The 19132-nt window shown below is 38.5% G+C and overlaps 1 protein-coding gene across 1 annotated transcript in view; it reads right to left on the bottom strand.

Annotated features, from left to right (window-relative positions):
* Positions 1-426: 426 nt before the first annotated feature.
* ngfrb (nerve growth factor receptor b) overlaps positions 427-19132 on the bottom strand; it is a 40008-nt gene continuing 21302 nt past the window's right edge. The window contains exons 4-6 of the mRNA XM_007540688.2: positions 8458-8707; positions 6796-6956; positions 427-4380 (exon numbers count right to left, since the gene is read on the bottom strand). Of these exons, the coding sequence (XP_007540750.1) occupies positions 4037-4380; positions 6796-6956; positions 8458-8707 (755 nt within the window). The 3' untranslated portion in view covers positions 427-4036. The remainder of the gene's footprint in view (positions 4381-6795; positions 6957-8457; positions 8708-19132) is intronic.

Genomic DNA, 19132 nt, shown 5'->3' with positions numbered 1-19132 from the left:
ATTTGTTGTTGCTAGCTAACTACACTGCTCAAAAAAATAAAGGGAACACTCAAATAACACATCCTAGATCTGAAAAAACGAAATATTCTCATTGAATACTTTGTTCTGTACAAAGTTGAATGTGCTGACAACAAAATCACACAAAAATCATCAATGGAAATCAAATTTATTAACCAATGGAGGCCTGGATTTGGAGCCACACACAAAATTAAAGTGAAATGTTCCCTTTATTTTTTTGAGCAGTATATAAGGCAAAAAAAGAGTGGCAGATAAAAGTGTTGCATTCCAAAAAATAATTTCTAAATGCACTCAAATCTGATATTTTTGTATATTCACATATTTTTCTCCTCTCCTTTAGTTATTCAGTGTGAAGCTTGTAATTTGACACACTCTTCTGTATTATGTTGGATCAATAAAGAGCATGAGTGAATTAAAGAGCTTTATTTACTGCTTGTCTATTGTAGAACTTAAAGCAAATTCACATTCAGTATAGGACATTATATGTGTGAGTATACATGGAACATTCACTGTTTCTGTACAATTCAGTCCTGGTTTACTGTCATTCTCATCACTGTTTACCATCAGGGTTTGTTTGTTTTTTACCCAAAACAGTTTTTCACCCTTACTCTCTCACTCCAACCTATATTTATCAGTCCCTTTTTGCATAATTAGGTTGTAACTTGTGTCTCAAGTGCAATATCGTCACATTCACCTTCAACTGTACAGGTAGGCCAGCGTCTTAGGCAGAAAAAGCAAGAAAAAAAGTCATTTATGTTGTTTGACATAATTTAGATAAACCAAGATAGATGTAGAACAAACAGACAATCAGTAGGAGGATGAGAAATCCCTTAGATATTATAAGTATCAATAACTGAAATTTCTCTTGGCAGAATGATGTATTTTTTATTGTAGCTCAACTGGATTTTGCTTTTGCTGGTGCAAATGTTTCAAATACCCTGGTCTGGGAATGTTTTGTAATTTATTTGTAATTTGTGATATTATGACGATTTTTTTATGCTACAGCTTGTAATAGTGCACATGTGTGAATACTACAACACAACCACCAGAACTGAAAACCTTTGCAGTCGACCACATCTGGACATAAATGATAAAATACTTTTTTATTTTAGGGGAAAACAAGGCTTACTTTTTCAATTTGGAAATTGAATAAAGTAGTAAAATTAGCATAAATAGTTCACATCCATGCCTCCCTGCAGTTGCATTAACAAACTTATAATTGCAGATTTTCAGGAGTTTAAAAGTGGTGCATGCATCTCCTCTCATAACTTATTCACAATTAAGCAAAATTTACTATATGGCACTAATAGGATAGTACAGAAACGCCTCATTTAGCTTCATTAGGCTTTTTATTAGAAATTGTTGCGCTTTGGTTATGAAATTTCTCCTCTGTGTGTTTATGCATAAAATATGGTAAACCACAGGTGTAAGGCGTTAACTTTGATTTCTGTCTTCTTAATTTTAAGATACCTGATGGCCAGTAATTATAAATGAAGTCGATTTCCTTTTGCTATTTACTGAGAAAAACAAGGACAGCACTGACAATAAGAAAGTAAGCCCTGTTTACATTTACACTATGCAGCGCTGCTTCAACAAAACTACAAATAAAAGATAAAAGACAAATTATTTACAAGTAAAATAACCTAGAATTACACTTACAAACTCCTTAAACAATAAATGTACAACACCAACATACACCTGAAATAGTTCCCAGGCACTTGTGATGCATAAAACATAAATGATTACACATTTAAGTGCTACAATCAAAAACAGAAATGTAATACCGTTTAAAAATTGCTAGTACTAGTAGTAGTAAGAATACCTTCATATAAAGTAATACAACAGCAATATGCTCAGTGTACAAGGGAATAATAGTAATATGTGCTTCGAGTCGGGTGAGTTAGCTCTACGTTTGCGTCTTCTGGTGAACAAAAAATGTAACGTGATTGTAAAAAAAATAAGATATAACAAGATGAAAAAAGTATATTCTTAAATTCAAACCACAAAAATCAACATGCTTACATCTGAACAGGTTGTTTAACGTATAGGCCTGGGTTTCTCCTTTGCATTGATTGAAGTAATCTGAGACGTCTCCGTTTCTCTCATGCATCCTGTGACTTTTGTCTCAGCTGGCCTGCCTTTTATCCGCCGTTCATTGTTCCAAACAAAGAAGAAGTGAAACTCTCCTCTTCTTTTTTCCCTTCCTTTTCTGCTGACCAGTTTCTGCATCTCATTAATCAGCTTTAAGGATTGTCAGTCGCGAGAATAATGGCATCTTTTGTCATGTCGGACCGTGTTTATTCAGTTGTCGAGCGTTTGAGATTTGAGTTAACGTCCCTGAGAATTTTACTCTGGATTCTAGATTTTTTGGGTTTATTTTGCGGAGGGAGAAGTGTTTCTAATGGTTTAAAACAAGTGAAAAGAGAGACTGTCTTGGCTGCTGCACCTCTTAAGTGAGTACTGGATTATAAACGGATCATATCAAAATGCTAAAGTCATGGTGCGTTCACACCAAACGTGTTTGGATCATCAGGCGGGTCTGGTTTACATTCAAAGTCTACGTGCGTTGTGGTCCCATTGGAACCGTTTGACATGTCAAGAGCGTCCATCGCTTCCAACAAATAGGCCAGCAGCAGAAAACAACGACTAGAGCGAATTTGATGTGCCCTCGATGCGCCTCAACATAGACTTTGAATGTAAACCAGACGCACGAAAATGCTAGGTGTAGAGCAAAATGTCAAGCCAGAGGAAGTTGTAAATACATTGCAGACTGCAGCTGTATGTCTTGAGTCAGCTATGTGTTCGTAAAAAACAGAGCGATAAGTTAGTCAGCAACAAAAGCAACTAGACTTTAGAGATCATTGAACAAATTTCCACAAATATGAACAATAAACAGTATGTGGTCCCTCGTTTGAGTGCGCCATGCCATATATGTGGCAGAATATAATGTTTTTCTTGTTTTATCAACATTAACTTTGAATGCAAATGTGTGTTTGCTGAGCACAGTTCATGCATGCAGGGCTACAGACTGTAGGTGTGTATGTACGTCAACTACATCTACATTTGTATCTACTTGTTTGTCATGTAAATATAGTACATAGGATTTTTACAGAGTTTCTACCATCTTCAGGGTAAGGATGAGAAACCGTGATGCTGGAATGATGTTTGAGCGGTTAAAAGCAAGCCGAGGCCTACGTACCAACAGGTTGCACTTTTTACAGCGCCTCAGGGAGAATTAACAAAACAAGTCAGCAGAAACAGATGGAGTGACGTGGAGATAACATCCTCATGCACTGCTGCTTTGCACTTTTATCTAATACGAATAATAATAAGGGAGCGAGAAAGCAGGTTCAGTTGAAATGAGTCCATTAGAACCTCCTCAGGTTGTCAATCCAGATACTTCTTCATCGAGTAGAAGAAACAGGCACAGTAGTTACAGACGCAAGCCACGCGTCATGTTAAATTCAAAAAGTCTGACAGGGCGTGTAAGTAAATAATGTGACTGAACAGGTTGGGTCTGAAAAACACTTCAGCTTCTTTGGTAACATAAAAAGAAAGACACAATGTAATAAGTGGAAGGCCCACAGAAAATACAAACATATGAAGATAAAGACACATAAAGGAGCTGAAAGAAGCAAACAGGAAGTTATCCACAAAAGTTTGTGTTCAAAGCAGACAACTGCTCCACGGCGAGTTCAGTCAGAGGATTTTAAACCTGATGTCCCCATGATTTAAAATGAAATGTGCCTTTCCTAATCTTAAATTGCTTTAATTTTCCATTGTCTGTGAGTTTAAGTAATTTGGAAAACCTAACTTTGCTTTGTTTTGCTCATTTATTTTAGATTCAGGGTGATTTATTAAAGGGGTTTCCAGGATCATCTCTCTGACTTGCATCATAAAGATATAGTGTCAAGCAGCTGCAGCAGGAATTATGTGGAATAATCTAAGACGCTGTATTTGGAATATTTGAACGTTAAGGTCCAGGTGTTAAGTTGTTTCGGACAGGAACGGAGAGTCGCTACACCACAGAGGTAGCAGTGGGCTTTGTGCCGCTCGGGCTGAGCACCAGACTTTGCGCGATGTCATCACGGTTGATCTTGCGGAGCGCTGTGCACAACGCGTCGACGCTTGCACAGTCCTTCCTCGCCCAGTCGGACAGCAGCGCTCGGACGGGATGCTCTTCCTGCTGGAAGGTCGCAATTCGCTCTTCCTCATATCCGAGAAGGCCTGCCAGGTTGCACCAGTCACTGTCCTGCATGTGGTCGCAGTTTTCCCCTTCGCTGCCCTGGAAAAGCAGCTTCTCCACTTTCTCTCTGGTATGGAGAGGAAGGAGCAGACATGGTTCTTCGTCGATTGTCACAACTGCAGGGAGAAATTAGGCACGATTTATTTTATTTTGAATTATTTACTTGGGAAACTTGATGGAATTTTTTTATGCAAATTCTGCAGGTTTTATACGAGTCCTCTTCAAAAATTCAAATACAGATGGCTGTTGTTGTCTCTGATGCTTGTCTGCAGCTCTGAATGTGAAGTTGTGTTTTTCCCTGCAAACTACATCGCACTACTGATTAAATACAGTGCAATAGTTTTCTCTGCTGTAAAAGTACCAGAGGTGGGTAGAGTACCTAAAAATGTATTCAAGTGAGAGTAGTACTACTTCAACATATTTTTACTGAAGTAAAAGAGCAGCTGTCTAATGACTCAAGAGTAAAAAAGTATTTGTTAAAAAGTCTACTGATTAAATGATCAAATTATCAATCATTTATATTCAATAATTACATAATCAGACTGACCAAAATATAAAGTTCAGTGGAAATTTTGGTATTTTAAGGACAAAAATTACAATAATTCATATCAGTAAGAAAAAAATAACAAGATCAGGCAAAATAAGTTTTTCTAAATTAGTTTCTTTCAATAAAAAAACTTATGAAACTTTAACATAAACAGCAGCTGTGTGTCTGTGTCTGGTGATTTTTTGGTTAAAATGTTTGTTTTTCATTCAGTGGCTATAGAGTCCAGAAATTTTATTCAATTAAGAGTAAAAATACTTCATAACAAAATTACTCTAAAGTGCAGCGTAGTAAAAATACTCCTAAAAGTTCATTTTTTCAAAAAAGTTACTCAAGTAAATGCAATTAATCAATTGCATTTCTTGAGTAAATGTTACTAACAACTCGGAGTGTCACTTTTTTCAAGGACCCACATGGCATTAATTTCTCTGAATGACACTTTGCATCTGCAAATATCTAATCTTCAATAACTCAGATCAATATCAGAGACAATATTTATGGATTTAGACACAGCTATAAAACTTTTCTTTTTTTCTTCCGCAAGCCGTTTTAACTTCCGTTTGAGATGCGACAAAGCATGACTTTTGTAAAAACTGTTCTCTTTTATACAACACTATAAAAAGCTGAGTTTTGAAATGTGACTTGTTTTTTTCTTTTTAACCAAAAAGACAGAGGGGGGGAAAAAATCCCCTAATAACAATCAAAACACTGTCTGCTGCAAAAAGCAGTCTTGGCAAATAGTTCCTTAAAGGGACGTTACGATTTAATGATCATGGAAGAGATCTAAAGGAGTCTCCCTGTTTATTCATACAAGCAGAAAAAAAAAACCCTGCATAAAATAATAAATAATAATAAAAAAATGTGTGACAGTTCTTATTTTGTTTAAATTGTTCTTTGTGCACTGATTGTGAATGTTTCCTTCAACTTAAAATATAGGAAATGCTGTTTAAATACTCAACAGATGCTTTGAAATCCATACATTGTCTTGAGCTGGTTTGTCAGGAGCAGCAGCATGAACTGCTCTGAAAACAAACACCGTCAGTTTTCTAGTCCTGCTCTTCTGATTTGCTAGATTAAGTCTCAAAGGTCATTGTTAACATGGAGTTAGTGACGGCTTCAGATGGTTCATTTATGGGGGAAACTTCATCTGGAGGAACAGTTCAGAGAGAAACTAAAGGGTGTTTTCAAATTAAAACATGTCTGCATGCAACACAGTCACTGTGGTTTTGTAATTACTACACTGTAAAACATTTGGAGGTGGTTTAACTTTGAAATGAAAGTCCACCTGCTGCCTTGAAAATGCAATTTAAATCATGTTTTGGATGATTTAACAACAAGAGACAAGTTGTCGAAACACTATTTTTTTAGGTTCGTTAATCTTGAATTGCCAGTTTTAACTTAATGCTGCAACTTAAAATAATTAAAGAGAACATATTTTGCAATTATTTTCTCTGCCGATATCAAGTTAAAATAACTATTGTTTTTACTTCAGTAATGTAAATTCTTGTTTCAAATTGCATAAAGAAAATGTATGCTCTGATAATGAATTTTATTAAAAATCACAATGAATTCAGCTCAAAAACATTGAGTGTGAACAGGACATCAGTCTCAAAATAAACATTTGCCTTAATAAAACACCAGAGTCACATCAATGTGACGCATTGATGTGACTCCCGCTAAATCTTTAGGGGTACACAGTACCCTACCGTAACCCCAAACTTTCACCCCTGATTCCCGCTTTAATCCTTGTCTGGATCCTTTTTGGGCTCTTTCTGAACCTGGACTGTGAAATTAAACTATCCAGTATATTGCTTACATAGGTTTATCTTACACAAACTCACACATTTAGGTTCAAAATCTTAAACTCGCTAAACTTATCTGACTTAAAGAGCAGAAGACAGCAGACACAACTAAATGCACCTCAGATGTTTTACAGTGTGTATGTCTTTAAATAAAGGCAGAGTTTTGTTTTTTAAGTGAATGTTACCTGTTTGTGACTGAGTCTGCCCCTGCTGCTCCTGCAGACTTTGGCTGTCCACAGAAATGCCGCTGTCGCTGTGGAGCTTCTCCCCCTCCGGAGACGGAGTCTGGTTCAGGTTGGTCGTGCAGTTGTTGGCTCCTTGCTTGTTCTGCTTGCAGCTGTTCCACCTGAGTGAAAATCAGTGCAAACAAAAACGGATGACCTTGAACTTTGCTTTGTGGGACGAAGACGGAGAGACAATGCAACACCTGCCTGCTTACAACACTCGATTCACTTCTCCGGGTTGTAAATGTAGTTTGATTATAGTTTTATTATTATTTCGTGTTAATTTCCTATTTTTGTTAGCTCATTGTTGTTCCTGTTTTTCTTTAGTCCTTTGTTAGTGATTCTAGTTTATTATGTTTATTTCTTGTGTCTAGTTATTATTAGTTACCCACTAATACAACATTAATACCTAAACATATTGTGCATGCAACATTAATGGGAGGAATGGATACTGTGACCCATAAAACAAGCAGATTGCTGCCATATTGAAATGTAGCAGCAGACGACTTCATTAAATATGAAAAAACTGTAACAACCATCTTTTGCATCCAGTGAGTTCAACATTTATTTAAAGACTGAAGTTAAATCTTCATGGATTCATTATATTGCTGGTTTTAGACACGTGGCCTGGATGATGTGCAAAACTCAGATGGAGGTCAGGAAGTGGATTTCTCCGGTTCAAAACAGGACAAACTGGATCACAACGAGTACGCTAATCTCCTAAATGGGCTGGAACAGACGAGGTATCTCGAAAAAAAATATGTGTATGTTTAGGACATGATCCATTTTGTCTATGTAAAAAAAGATTTTTCATATAATCTTGAGGATTTATCCGGCGTCAAAACAATCGACATAACTAACTGTCTAGTTCATGTTATACGATGAGCCAGATGAAAGCTTTCAAAAGCCTGAAGCATAAAACTATTTCATTTCAAGTTGGGTCAATCATTTTGGATCACAAGAAGCATTAAACTTGTTTCTGCTGGGTGAGTAGTGAGTTGTACTCTTTTAAGGAATTAGTTTATGATGACAACAAGCTAACCCGTGTTATTTCTATCTGCTTGGATCTCCTGGTAAATCATTTATTTAGCTTCTGTAAACCCAAATTTATGCGTTTGTGTAGGTCGACCGTTCGCGGCGATATACACAAACCTGTAGAAACCTTGGTTTGACCAAGATAAGGGCATAAAAATAATGTATCTGATGCTTGTCTTCCTGTCCAATAAAGTATCTGAAATTACAATTTAAATGATCCGATGGTTACCTGTTAGAAAGGGAGCGCTGCAAACTCTGGCACTGTTAGTTTCCACACCTCCTGTTTTTAGCTGTAGATTGTTGATCCACTTTTTTCCTCTTTTTTCGGTAAGTTTTTTAAAATTAACTCCCTTGTGTCCAACTACCTTCGAAACACGAACATAACTTTTATCTTTCTCTCTATTAGATGGAGCAACCGTGCAGGACTCAGACCTTAGGCATTTTGAAGCTGGATCAACAGAAGTAAATGGGCCGCATTTACTTCCTGCCCTCCATCTGCATTGGGTGACGTTGTGCTGCGTCATCTGAAACCCAGCAATTGCTTTGTTTGTAGGATTCTTTATGACGTCTTTAACCACGGAGACTCACCTCTTAAAGATGATGAAGGCCACAAGACCCACAACGACAGCTGCCAGGATGGAGCAGTAGATGGGGATGAGTTTGTCATTAATCCCCTGGTAGAGCCTTTCTTTGGAGTCTCCATTTATGATGGTGGTGGTGGTGGTGGTGGTGGTGGTGGTGTTGGGACTAGGCGCCTCTGGTGGGAGGATTTCTGGCGTATTGTATTCCTCAAACGTCCCTGGGAAACTACCATCAGGTGTGGAAGTTTGGTAGTTTGCTGCAAAAAACAACCACATATAAACCACATAAGGTAATAAAATAAAACCACATAAGGTTTTATTTTTAAGTATCATAACTACAGTAGAAAAGCAGCATTCCAGTGACAGGCTTTAGCTTGTGTGGCTCCTTTTGGCTGCCTGCTCAGTGTCACTCCAATACTCTTCCTCCTTTCAGCTTTCTGTTTGATCTACAGCCAGCTTCTCCAGTCTATAAACATTTACTGATATTTGAATTAGTGCTTGACCATGTTTGCAAACCTCTGGTCTTAGACGTTGTACATTTATTCAGAACTCATTATCAGTGACAGCTTCTCACAACTGGATCAAAATACCAGAAAACGTCAGAACATATGAGTCTTAAAAATCATTTTCTACTAAATTAATACACAAAAAACAGAACAAAAACAAGAATCACATGATCAGTGCCTGCATATTTGATTTTCTAGAAGCTGTTTGTCCATATATTTTATTTATAAGGATTGTACCTTGACAGTGTTTGCTCCTCCATAAGTTGCGGTAGATGGAGCAACATGTTTTTAAATATCACATACAAGATTGAAGATATAAATCCTACAAGCTCCTGTTTCTTTTTCAGCCTCTATCCTTCATAGCTCTAAATGCAGACACACATTGGATCCCACATCAGGGTCATTTTCCCCAAATCCCAGAGGAACCATTAATGAGCGTAAGAGCAGGTTCGTCCATCCAGACCTGCCCGCATTCCTCCGACCATTAGCGGACACGTTCCCTCCTCACCGCGGATATGGAAACCTATCCTCGCCTGTCACTTACTTACACTTGCTCACATCATTAACAGGAAATCAGCGTGTTGGCTTCTAAGGGCTCTAAATACCTCAGGAGAGCTGCTGAGTGCAAGGCGTCCATTTTTCACTGAGGAGGTGAAAACATTTACAAGATGATGCGATGAGCTGCTGCACAGGAATTTCCAGAGATGAGAAAAGTCCTTTGTGGAAACGCCAACACTTTCCTACTTGTTAAGGACCGGAAACTGTTCTTAAGGCTATTTCATTTGTTCCAACCGAGTCTTATGACAACCTTGCTGAACAATTATGCTAAAGTCTAAAGCCTTTTATTGATGTTCAACACACTGCAAATCAATTAATTTTGTTATCAGATTTGGGTATTCATAACTTATAAAAGGTATCTTTCTCTTCCTTCCTTTGCTGCTCCACTTACTGAACTATTGACTGTTTAGAATTTGTTAAATAACCAATTTATGGGGGGATTTCTCCGCTATTAATGAGAGCACGTATTTTCAGAAAGCAGGGCTTCATGTCTTTCTTCTTAAATAATTCTCGTACTCAAAACTTCTGCTCTCTTTCAAATATTCTCTGTGCTTTCTCAAATCTTTCTTCTCATGCTCAAAACGTGTCTGCTCGGATCAAATCAAATCAAATCCCTACATCCAGTGGGTGGCACAGGCTGCCACAATCGTTAGTAGCCACACAGGCACGCCCACTGGAAGGAAACAAACGCACCCAGTATAACACTTTCATTCTATTGGCTTAGAGGTTGCCAGGCAAGAGTACGTTTTTGTTCCAAGCGCGAGCAGAAAATAATTCGCAGAGGTTTGCAAGCGGAGATTTGATTCGAGCAGAGACACGTTTTGAGCGCGAGGACACGGGTTTGAGAAAGCACAGTGAATATTTGAAAGAGAGCAGAAATTTTGAGTACAAAAGACATGAAATCCTGCTTTCAAATTGAAAATGTGTGCTCTCGAATTATGACAGAAAAATTCCCCCATACCAACTGCATTCAGCTAGCTCAAGAATTACATACCTTTACAGAAACCATATTATTAAAGCCTCTAAGCTTCTATGTGGTCATTCGGTCCTGTGTGCTGTGATTATTTTAGGTGTAGGATTTACAACAGTCTGACAAATGGCACGTCTCAAGCAAAGTGTTAAAAATATCTGTAAACGGCTCATCAGTGCAGCGCTGCGCGGTTTCTGGTAGCTATGACTCAGCAGCTACGATTTACTGAGGAGGGGGTCGCCTTCCGACCAAAAGGTCAACACCCCCAGGAGTGAACCGAGTGTGTTTGCATTAAAGTACTCTATAGCAGATCAAAGTTAAATTTTATGTTTAAAATGTATTGAGTTGATGTCAATGAAAGTTTAGACTATCGTTTTGAATGATCTGTATTTTTCTGTTTGGGTTATTTATTTGCTTAGATTTTAAGAAGAACGTACATCATGTCCCATCCAGCCACCTTCAGCACAAGACAAAGAGATGCACCAGTATCACCATAGTTACCCACCTCACCCTGTTATCTTTCAGCCCCTAGAAGATATATATACTCAGGAAACAGGACACCATTCATTGACAAAAATGTCCTTTGTCCAGGACAAATGTCTCTTCATCTTCCAGTCTTCTACATTTTATCCTTGTGCTACTATCAGTTTTCAACCTTCTGTTTAGTCAGTTTTGTATTCATTTATCATGCTTCTAAGTCACATGAGATGATTGCTATGTAACCTTCTAGATTACATGTTTACATGTTTGACTTTCATTATTCCAATTCATCCATTATGCTGAGCTATATGAATGTTAAGTTGACAAATCTGCATTAGCCGTGTGATGTTATCCTGCCAGTATGGACCAAAAAGTCTGAGAAGGACGTCGCACACCTTGTTGGATCTATGAGACAGAACATTAGTTCGGTTCTGAAGGAAAAACTGTTCAGTAATGTGTGACTGTCCCTTACACCCTCAGCTTTAAACATTTAAAAAATGAGGAGGCTACAAATCAAGCCCGGAGGCTTCAGACTCCAGGTGCCTTCTCCGTCACTTAACCCAAGCTTGTCATTAAACATTTTAAAACTGAAAAGTGCAGAGCTTCTAAATTAGCAGGATCTGTCAGCTGGAAACCAAGTATAACAAAACCGTTTAATCCATATTTTTAAGGTTAAGTCTGATTGTTAGTAATATTAAAAGAATTTTCCTTCTGGCTTCATCTGATAACGTCTTGCAGCAGGAAATCCACTCCTGCGTGTGTTGTCAAGCAAGTAATTATATAGGAAGATGCTGTTGTTGCCTTACACCCTTGCATGAGTGCTTTGTGTGCGACGGGTGTGTGTGTGTGTGTGTGTGTGTATAAGTTATTCGGCCACACCTGAGTTTAACTTGTAATTCCAGCTGCTTGCAGCCTCTTGCAAACAGGTGTTGATGTTTCCATACTTTGCAGTCTTAATGTAAAGGAAAGGAGGGGCTTCTTTTTTATAAGCTGCACCCACCCAGGAAAACAAGACAAACCCAGAGCAAAAAACAAGCAGTGAAGAGAAACAACAGATAACGCTATCCCTGTTCGTTTAATCTGCTCTTTCTCACAACTTTCTCTTTTCTCCTTGAGACTTCTGGCTGTGGTCCCAGCTTACTTGACCCATCTCAATTTTCTACACGCATACTTGGGCCACACCTCTACGTGTGCATGTTTGTGGAGGGGAAGCTGCCATGTGTGCACGCGTGACGCTCCAGTGGATGTGTGCGTTTGCCTCTTCTGCGGCAGAATGTGATCGGCACTCGTAGAGGTCAACTTGGGAAACCCGAGAGTGCAGATGAGTAACTCCATCGGTTTTATCGACCAAGCCACATTCTGAGCATCTGTTCTCCTTCTCCACCCTCAGAAGCTTTCCATCTCTTTCGTCTGTGAAGCTCTCGGTTTCTCTCTCCTGTTTACCGTCAAAGTTCATATTTTTTAATATCAATATTTTTAAGAGGATGGATTTCCTTGATATATGTGGTATCAATTTGCTACTTAAGCCACGAGCCTGAGAGTCTTTATTGTTTGCATTGTCTATTTGTGGAACAGAAAAGCTTCAAGTCACTGAAAAGATAAACGGGAACATTTTAGTTCAGTTGCTCTGAAGATAATTAAAAGAAGGTTTGCAAGTAGCACAATGTTCACTGCAAGAACTACAAAATCTGACCAAGTAGTTTCAGTCACGTTTCTAGTGCAAAAATCTTAGTATTCTAGAAATAAGACAAAACTAACTTACAAGTAACTTTTCAGCAAGATATTGGAGCTTGTTTTAAGTAAATAATTCCTTAATATTGTACTGTAAAATATCTTGTTATAAGTTAAATATTCTGCAAGTGCAACTAGTACTTTTTTTATTATTACTAAGGAATTATTGCTCCTATATCTTGCAGAAAAGTTAGTTTTATGTACTTGCTTTAACACTTTTGACTGATACGCTATTTAAAAGTATTTCAAATTAACCTCCTAGCACCATGTTTAATTCCTAACAGGAAGTTATGGTTGTTTTGAAGCAATCTGATTGGCTGAAAGGTTTTAACTTTGAGCTACACTGCCCTCTATGGGTTTGGCATGTTTACAGCAACGTTCAGTGACAGATTTGTATGGGTTTGTGTTTATAAAAACTGATATTTCTTTAAAACCAGGCTACATGTGGACAGGGCTGCAGAAAACCCATCTATTATTGACAGTCACTCTTGATGCCACTTTAAACCAACTCCACTGGAGACATCTATGTGCCGTTAAAACACAACATCAATGTGAAAGGGACTAGACTTGACAAAGACACTTTCAACCAACACAAGACTCTCAATCTTCATGAGGAAAAAAAAACGTGCTGAACTTTTGACAACGAATTGACGGCACGAGTGCGCACAGGGACTGTTGTGTTCACCCCTGCCACCCGACACATTCGCTCGTGTAAAAATCACCCCCCACCCCGAAAACTTTTCCGCTTGGAATGTCAGGGCAAATTCCTGGGTGCTGGCTGGCAGCTTTAGGAGACGGAGTCAGGGTGCATACATGTTGTCGCCTTTAAAAACGTCCCTCATCGTTACAATGTGCATACTGTGTGGAGCAAGGATCAAGAGGGTAAAAAAGAGGAGGTCAGCTGCGGCCGTACACCCCAGCTCAGTTGAGATATAGGTCAGTACAAATGATCCAAGCTATAAGCCACACAAAGACGGACTGTGATGTACAAAGACTGACAATTGTTAAGTGGGAGTGGGTTTGGGGATTCCTCACATCTGTGGAGTTGATGTGGTTTTACACGCAGAAAATCAGGAATGTTCATGGCATTTTGTTCTTTTGTCGTTTCCCCCATTTGTCCCGGGGTTTTTTGTTTGTCTGTCAGATTCCTTTCAAATGCACATTAGGATCTCTAATTTATTGTTTGATGGGGATAACTAGACTCCCCTACAAGTTAAAAGTTGCATCATGTTAAAGTGATGTGTAATTTTTTTTTTTCAGAGCTGTAAATGTGTATATATAATGTAAGAGAAGTTTTTGACACATTTGTTTACTAATTTATTCAAAGATTATTCATGTTTTTTTATTTATTAAAAGCAGAAATGTCAGTGTATTTTATATTAGGAGACCAAAAAAATACAGATACATTTTTGATGAAAATTGTATTAATTAAAATCTGGTGAGGGTTTCTTTTAAGAGACTTTTGAGAGATGCCTGTCTCACTGAATATTTTAGGACTTAATTTTATATACTGACTGGAATAAGAGGTACTAAATTTGCACCCATAGGTAATATTAATAATATTGATAATATTTAATACATTAAAACCATTAAAACTATCACAACAGAACTGATACCTACAAATTCATTGTAAATAATAAATAAATGGTTAATATATTCTTTAGCTCTTTAATTTATTTATTTATGTCTCGTTATTTCTTTTTCTTCTTTCCCCCTTCTGCCCAAGACTAATGTGGCCCTAGATTAACTAAAACAAGAGATATTAGGGGAAAATACCACTATTACTACTAGCAATAAAAATCAGAAAATAACTACCAAAAAGAAATTAAAAAAGTATCGTAACCCTTGAATATTGTCACCTTTCTTAAAAGAATGGACCAAATAATTTTTTCCAGAAGAGATTTTGGCAAAGAAAACAAAATCTCCATCTCTCCATTTTAATTAGTTCTGCTTCTTTGTTAGTGTTTTGCTTGTCTAATTCTTTATTTTATGGATCAATACCTCTTCTTTCTAGTCTGTAATGTTTGCCTTGTGTGCACAAATCAATGAATGAGAAAAACGACATCCGCCAACGACAGATATGAGGTTTTGTGTCTAATCCGTCCTCCTCCGCTCTTTTCATGGACCTTAATCCTTTACACATTTGACCTTCTCCTCCCGTCCCTCTCTTTGTGTCAGAGAGGTTGTGCATTATGCCGCGTAGTCGATCTTGCTTTCTCGCATGCAGAGGCCAGGCTGTCTATTGTTAAGGTCAACCGAATTCAGGAAGGAAACAGCTCCTGGCCTTCTCACCTATCAACTCAATACCAGAATGGACTTGACCCAGTCAAATTCTGCCTCCCTTCCTCTAAACCTTCATCTTTCCATCTGTGATGTTCAATCAGTCATCTTATTGATTTCAATCTGTGCTGAGAATCAGTGCCCGGAAGAAAACACACGTGGCTTAGTTTTTTGGTGACTCACGGTGAACGAATCCCTTGAACTTTCCTCTTCTTTTTTTTTTTTTTTTTGCACAAGTAAAATGATTTCACATGTGATGTTTTTGCAGCCTTAGAGCCAGAACTTTAGGAACCTCTAGGTTTGGGTGAAAGGTTAGCTCACATTGGCGCTGTCAGTTCTGGGTAAAATCCCAAGGCAGAACTCTGCCATTGAACATCTCTGCCCTTCAGGGAGGTTAGCCAAAACCTCAGCCTGATAAGAACGGGCAGCACCTACTTTGTCAAACTCAAACACAACTCATTCATCTTTAATAATGGCAATAAAAGGGCCTTGGAACGCCGAGCTAGCATGGCTCCCCATTCCTATTAATTATGTATTTTGAAATAATCTCTGTGGAATTAATGTGCATTACTTCAAATCAGCTCTCGTTTCCACCTACATGATTGTTCTTAGATCAGGCCAACACTTAACTTATCGAAACCTGGGGCGCCTGCAGGATATTATCGGAGGGTGCGCACAAAACTATCATTGCACCTAATCCTCATGAATGCTGTCGCAACGTGATGCGATGGCAGAGAAATAGCAGATCTGATCCACACAAGGCCCAATGAGTCCAAATGCAGCACACATGCCACACTTAAGCCTGCATAGCCTACTTTTTTTTTTGATAAATTACACTAAATAATAAAGACAGATCCACGGGAGGAGGAGGATGATTCCCAGGATCAGGTGGTGTGTCTGAGACTTCAAGAAGAGGACGAGGTGAAGCGATAATGTTTGCTTAATTTCTACTCTTTTTGACCAACGTTTTGAATGGATTTAACAGTTTCACTCTCCCAGTATAGCGTGGCACAGGTGAAGTGCGCGGCAGGTGTCATGGTCTGCAGGGGCGTAACTACATATTATTCAGGTGGATGCGAAAACATAAATCGCTCCCCCCCCCCCCGCAAAAGAAGGTACGCAAGGGTGAAGGAGCGTAGAAAACATAAGGTTGCTCTATCCGTATGAGCGACCGTATGTTTACCACCCCCGAGACGAAGACACGTGAAAGGTAAAACTCGTTACATTTACATTTACATGTGCGCGAGGTGAAGGAACGTAAGGGCGTGGTGAAGTGTATGTGAAGGCATCATCGGGGCGCCGCCCCCTCCAGACGGGGTTTTGACGCCCCCTCTGGTGCAGCGCCCCTATGCGTTGCATGCGCTGCATACCCACTTTTTGCGCCATTGATGGTCTGTCAGTGGCGAAATGATGGGATGCTTCAAAAATAAACGCAGGCGGACTGCGCACAGGATAAAAAGTTCAGGCAGGGTTCACTCAACCCTTCTTAAAACTGCGTGAGGGTTTAATGTCCACTTCTTCATTTTTAGCTAGCTTCACTGCATGGTCACATTCAGCTTACAGAAAGAGTGCCAAGCCGCCAAATACACAAAGTATTACAATAACAGTATCTATTACAATAAGGTTTATGATGGACATATGCCTGTGTAGATGTGGGCTACCTACACAATATTTTGACACAAAAGATCATTTTTCTTTTATTCCAACATCTTGTGAATAGCATAGGGGGAACACAATATAAAGTACAATAACTATAATATAAAACTCATGGTATGCACAGCTGCAGGCGCCACTGTCCCACTGTCTGTGTAGCTGGATGGTTTGTAGGTCTACCAGTATGAACATGGCCAAGTTGATGCAACAGAAGTGTCCTAGTGTTACTGATTTTATAGGATTTAGACATTTCTGAGATGGGGGCAATAAGTCTCGTGTTGCCCCCATCTTGACATGATGCTAATCATCTTAAGTTTCCACTGTTGCAAAACAAAATGTTGCTACATTAACCAAGAACAGGTCTCATGTTTTTAACAACCACAACCCTCCAAACAAACAGTTGTAAAGGTGAAGGTCTCCAAAATTAGGTTTAAAGTGATCTCTTGTGTTTTGTATTTTCTTCACACACAGTGCTATTTTGTTGGAACTTTTTACCAATTCAAATTAAAAACTGAAACCGATTGCTTTCGTTGCCGTAAATATTTCATGTTAACTGGAACTAAGTGTGAATGTAAGTTGACAGACAGATTGAACTGAGTTTATTTAATTGCATTTTTCATTTTCCAGTCTGTCCTCTACAAGGACTTGAGATTACATTGTTTTAAATTAGTTCAGTGTAAATAAACTTGAAACATAAATTAACTGCAATGTGGAGCCGTTAATTTGGGGAGGTTGCGGAGGTCCACTTGGAGTCATGATACCAATACCAAAAAATGACTATGAGAAATCACTTGCATTTTAGAAATATAGTAAAAAAAAAAAAAAAACAAGATCTGAAAGTGAATAAAAGTAACATGTTGGCCAATATACAGATTGTGCAGCTTTTTAACTGACAGTAGAAATGCTTGAATGTTCAACCAAAATTCGGGGTCATGACCCTTTCATATTTTTATTTTGTGGATAAGAAGCTGGAAAGTTTGGAAACTGCTCCTCTGGAGTACATAGATCCTGTAATGCTATAGAGAAAATATAAAACATTTAATCTCTAAGAATAATACTGCAGAAAAAACACATTATTTTATACTTAAAAAATTAACTGCCTCACTTTTTTTGCTAGATGCTTTGACTAATTATCTTATAAACATCGATCAGAGTCGCAGTTGTGAATATATCGAGTTATTTGTGCTCTATTACTTTAATTGTTACCCATTTACCCTCATTTTCACTGTTGCTGATTTGATGTTTTGACCCCTGAACGGATTATATACCGTGTTGTTCAGCTCTGGTGGGAGCTCACTCTGCCTGATAATCCCTCTTAAAATACAAGCCTCCCATGATCTTCAACCTTTGACCTTGCTCTGTGGCCTACAGAGGAGTGGAAGCCATATCACACGTCTTAAGATAACCATCTTGCTGTCAAAGTGTCAACTCTGGAGGCCAGCCTGTAAAGGCCTGCTCAGTATTGTAGAGGAAGATGAAGACAGAGGATTTTTTGTGAGTGTGACTCAAAACATGAACTATCCCACCGGAGGAGTTGGAGGAAATTGGGTGTATTTCCCACCAAATAGCAGAAATCTTAAATTATCACAGGGGAAAATTTGCCCTTGACGCTAAATTTAAGCATAATCAAAACAGAGAAGCAGGATATCTAGCTTTCTCTCAAAGGATAATCTGATTAATAATGATGTTCTGTTCTTTCCACCTACAGCTAAACTATGTCTCTAGTATCTCAAGTTACAGCTTGCCCTGTTACCTTCCTGGCTGTGTTTAGCCTTCAGGCCTGCTTCGCCTGACTCCACAACATTAATGGATATGGACATCTGGCAGCGCCACAGATTCGTCAGCGCCGATAACGCGTGTTCTTCCCTAAAAAGATTAAATTAGAAATAAAAGGCACATGATTGGGTTAGAGGGAGGAGTAGGATATGACAATAAAGCTCATAGGCAGTGGGCTGTAAGACATCATGCTTACAATCACAGTTAATTCCCATTCATCATGATCTGGAGTTGCTCTGTTATCAGAAGGGATGTATTACCGTTGGAGTTCTGGCTTCTTGTGTCTTGATCTTGGCTGCGTCATTCAGCCAAACGCGCTTCCCACTCAGAGCCTGTATTAAGCCGTTAAAGCGTTGTTGCTAATAGTAGCAGGGCACTTGGTGGAAGACATCAATACGCGTTTTTCCACTTTTGCTTGTCGAATAACCTAATCCATCTGCGGTCTATTTCCCAAGCTCCTTTTAAAGCCAGGAAGACGACAAACAATTTATTACCGTTGCACTCACTCAAATTTTACAGTTTAATCACAAGTAAAGGATGTGAATTATATCAAATTTGTTATACAATGAGGCAAATTACTTAAAAATTATTTCTCTCTTGAAAGTTTTCTACTTTTTGACACTTAAATTTATATTTTTTAAACTGCTAAATTAGTCATTTTATTGTTGGTTTCACAAAACAAGAAACAACATGGTGCTAAACTTAGCTGTTCAGAGTGTGGCTTAGTG

The sequence above is a fragment of the Poecilia formosa genome, unplaced genomic scaffold (genome assembly GCF_000485575.1).
Source record: "Poecilia formosa unplaced genomic scaffold, Poecilia_formosa-5.1.2 Scaffold555, whole genome shotgun sequence".
NCBI classification, from domain to species: Eukaryota; Metazoa; Chordata; class Actinopteri; order Cyprinodontiformes; family Poeciliidae; genus Poecilia; species Poecilia formosa.
Note: the sequence above shows the minus strand (reverse complement) of the source record. Positions and strands in the feature narration are given on the sequence as shown.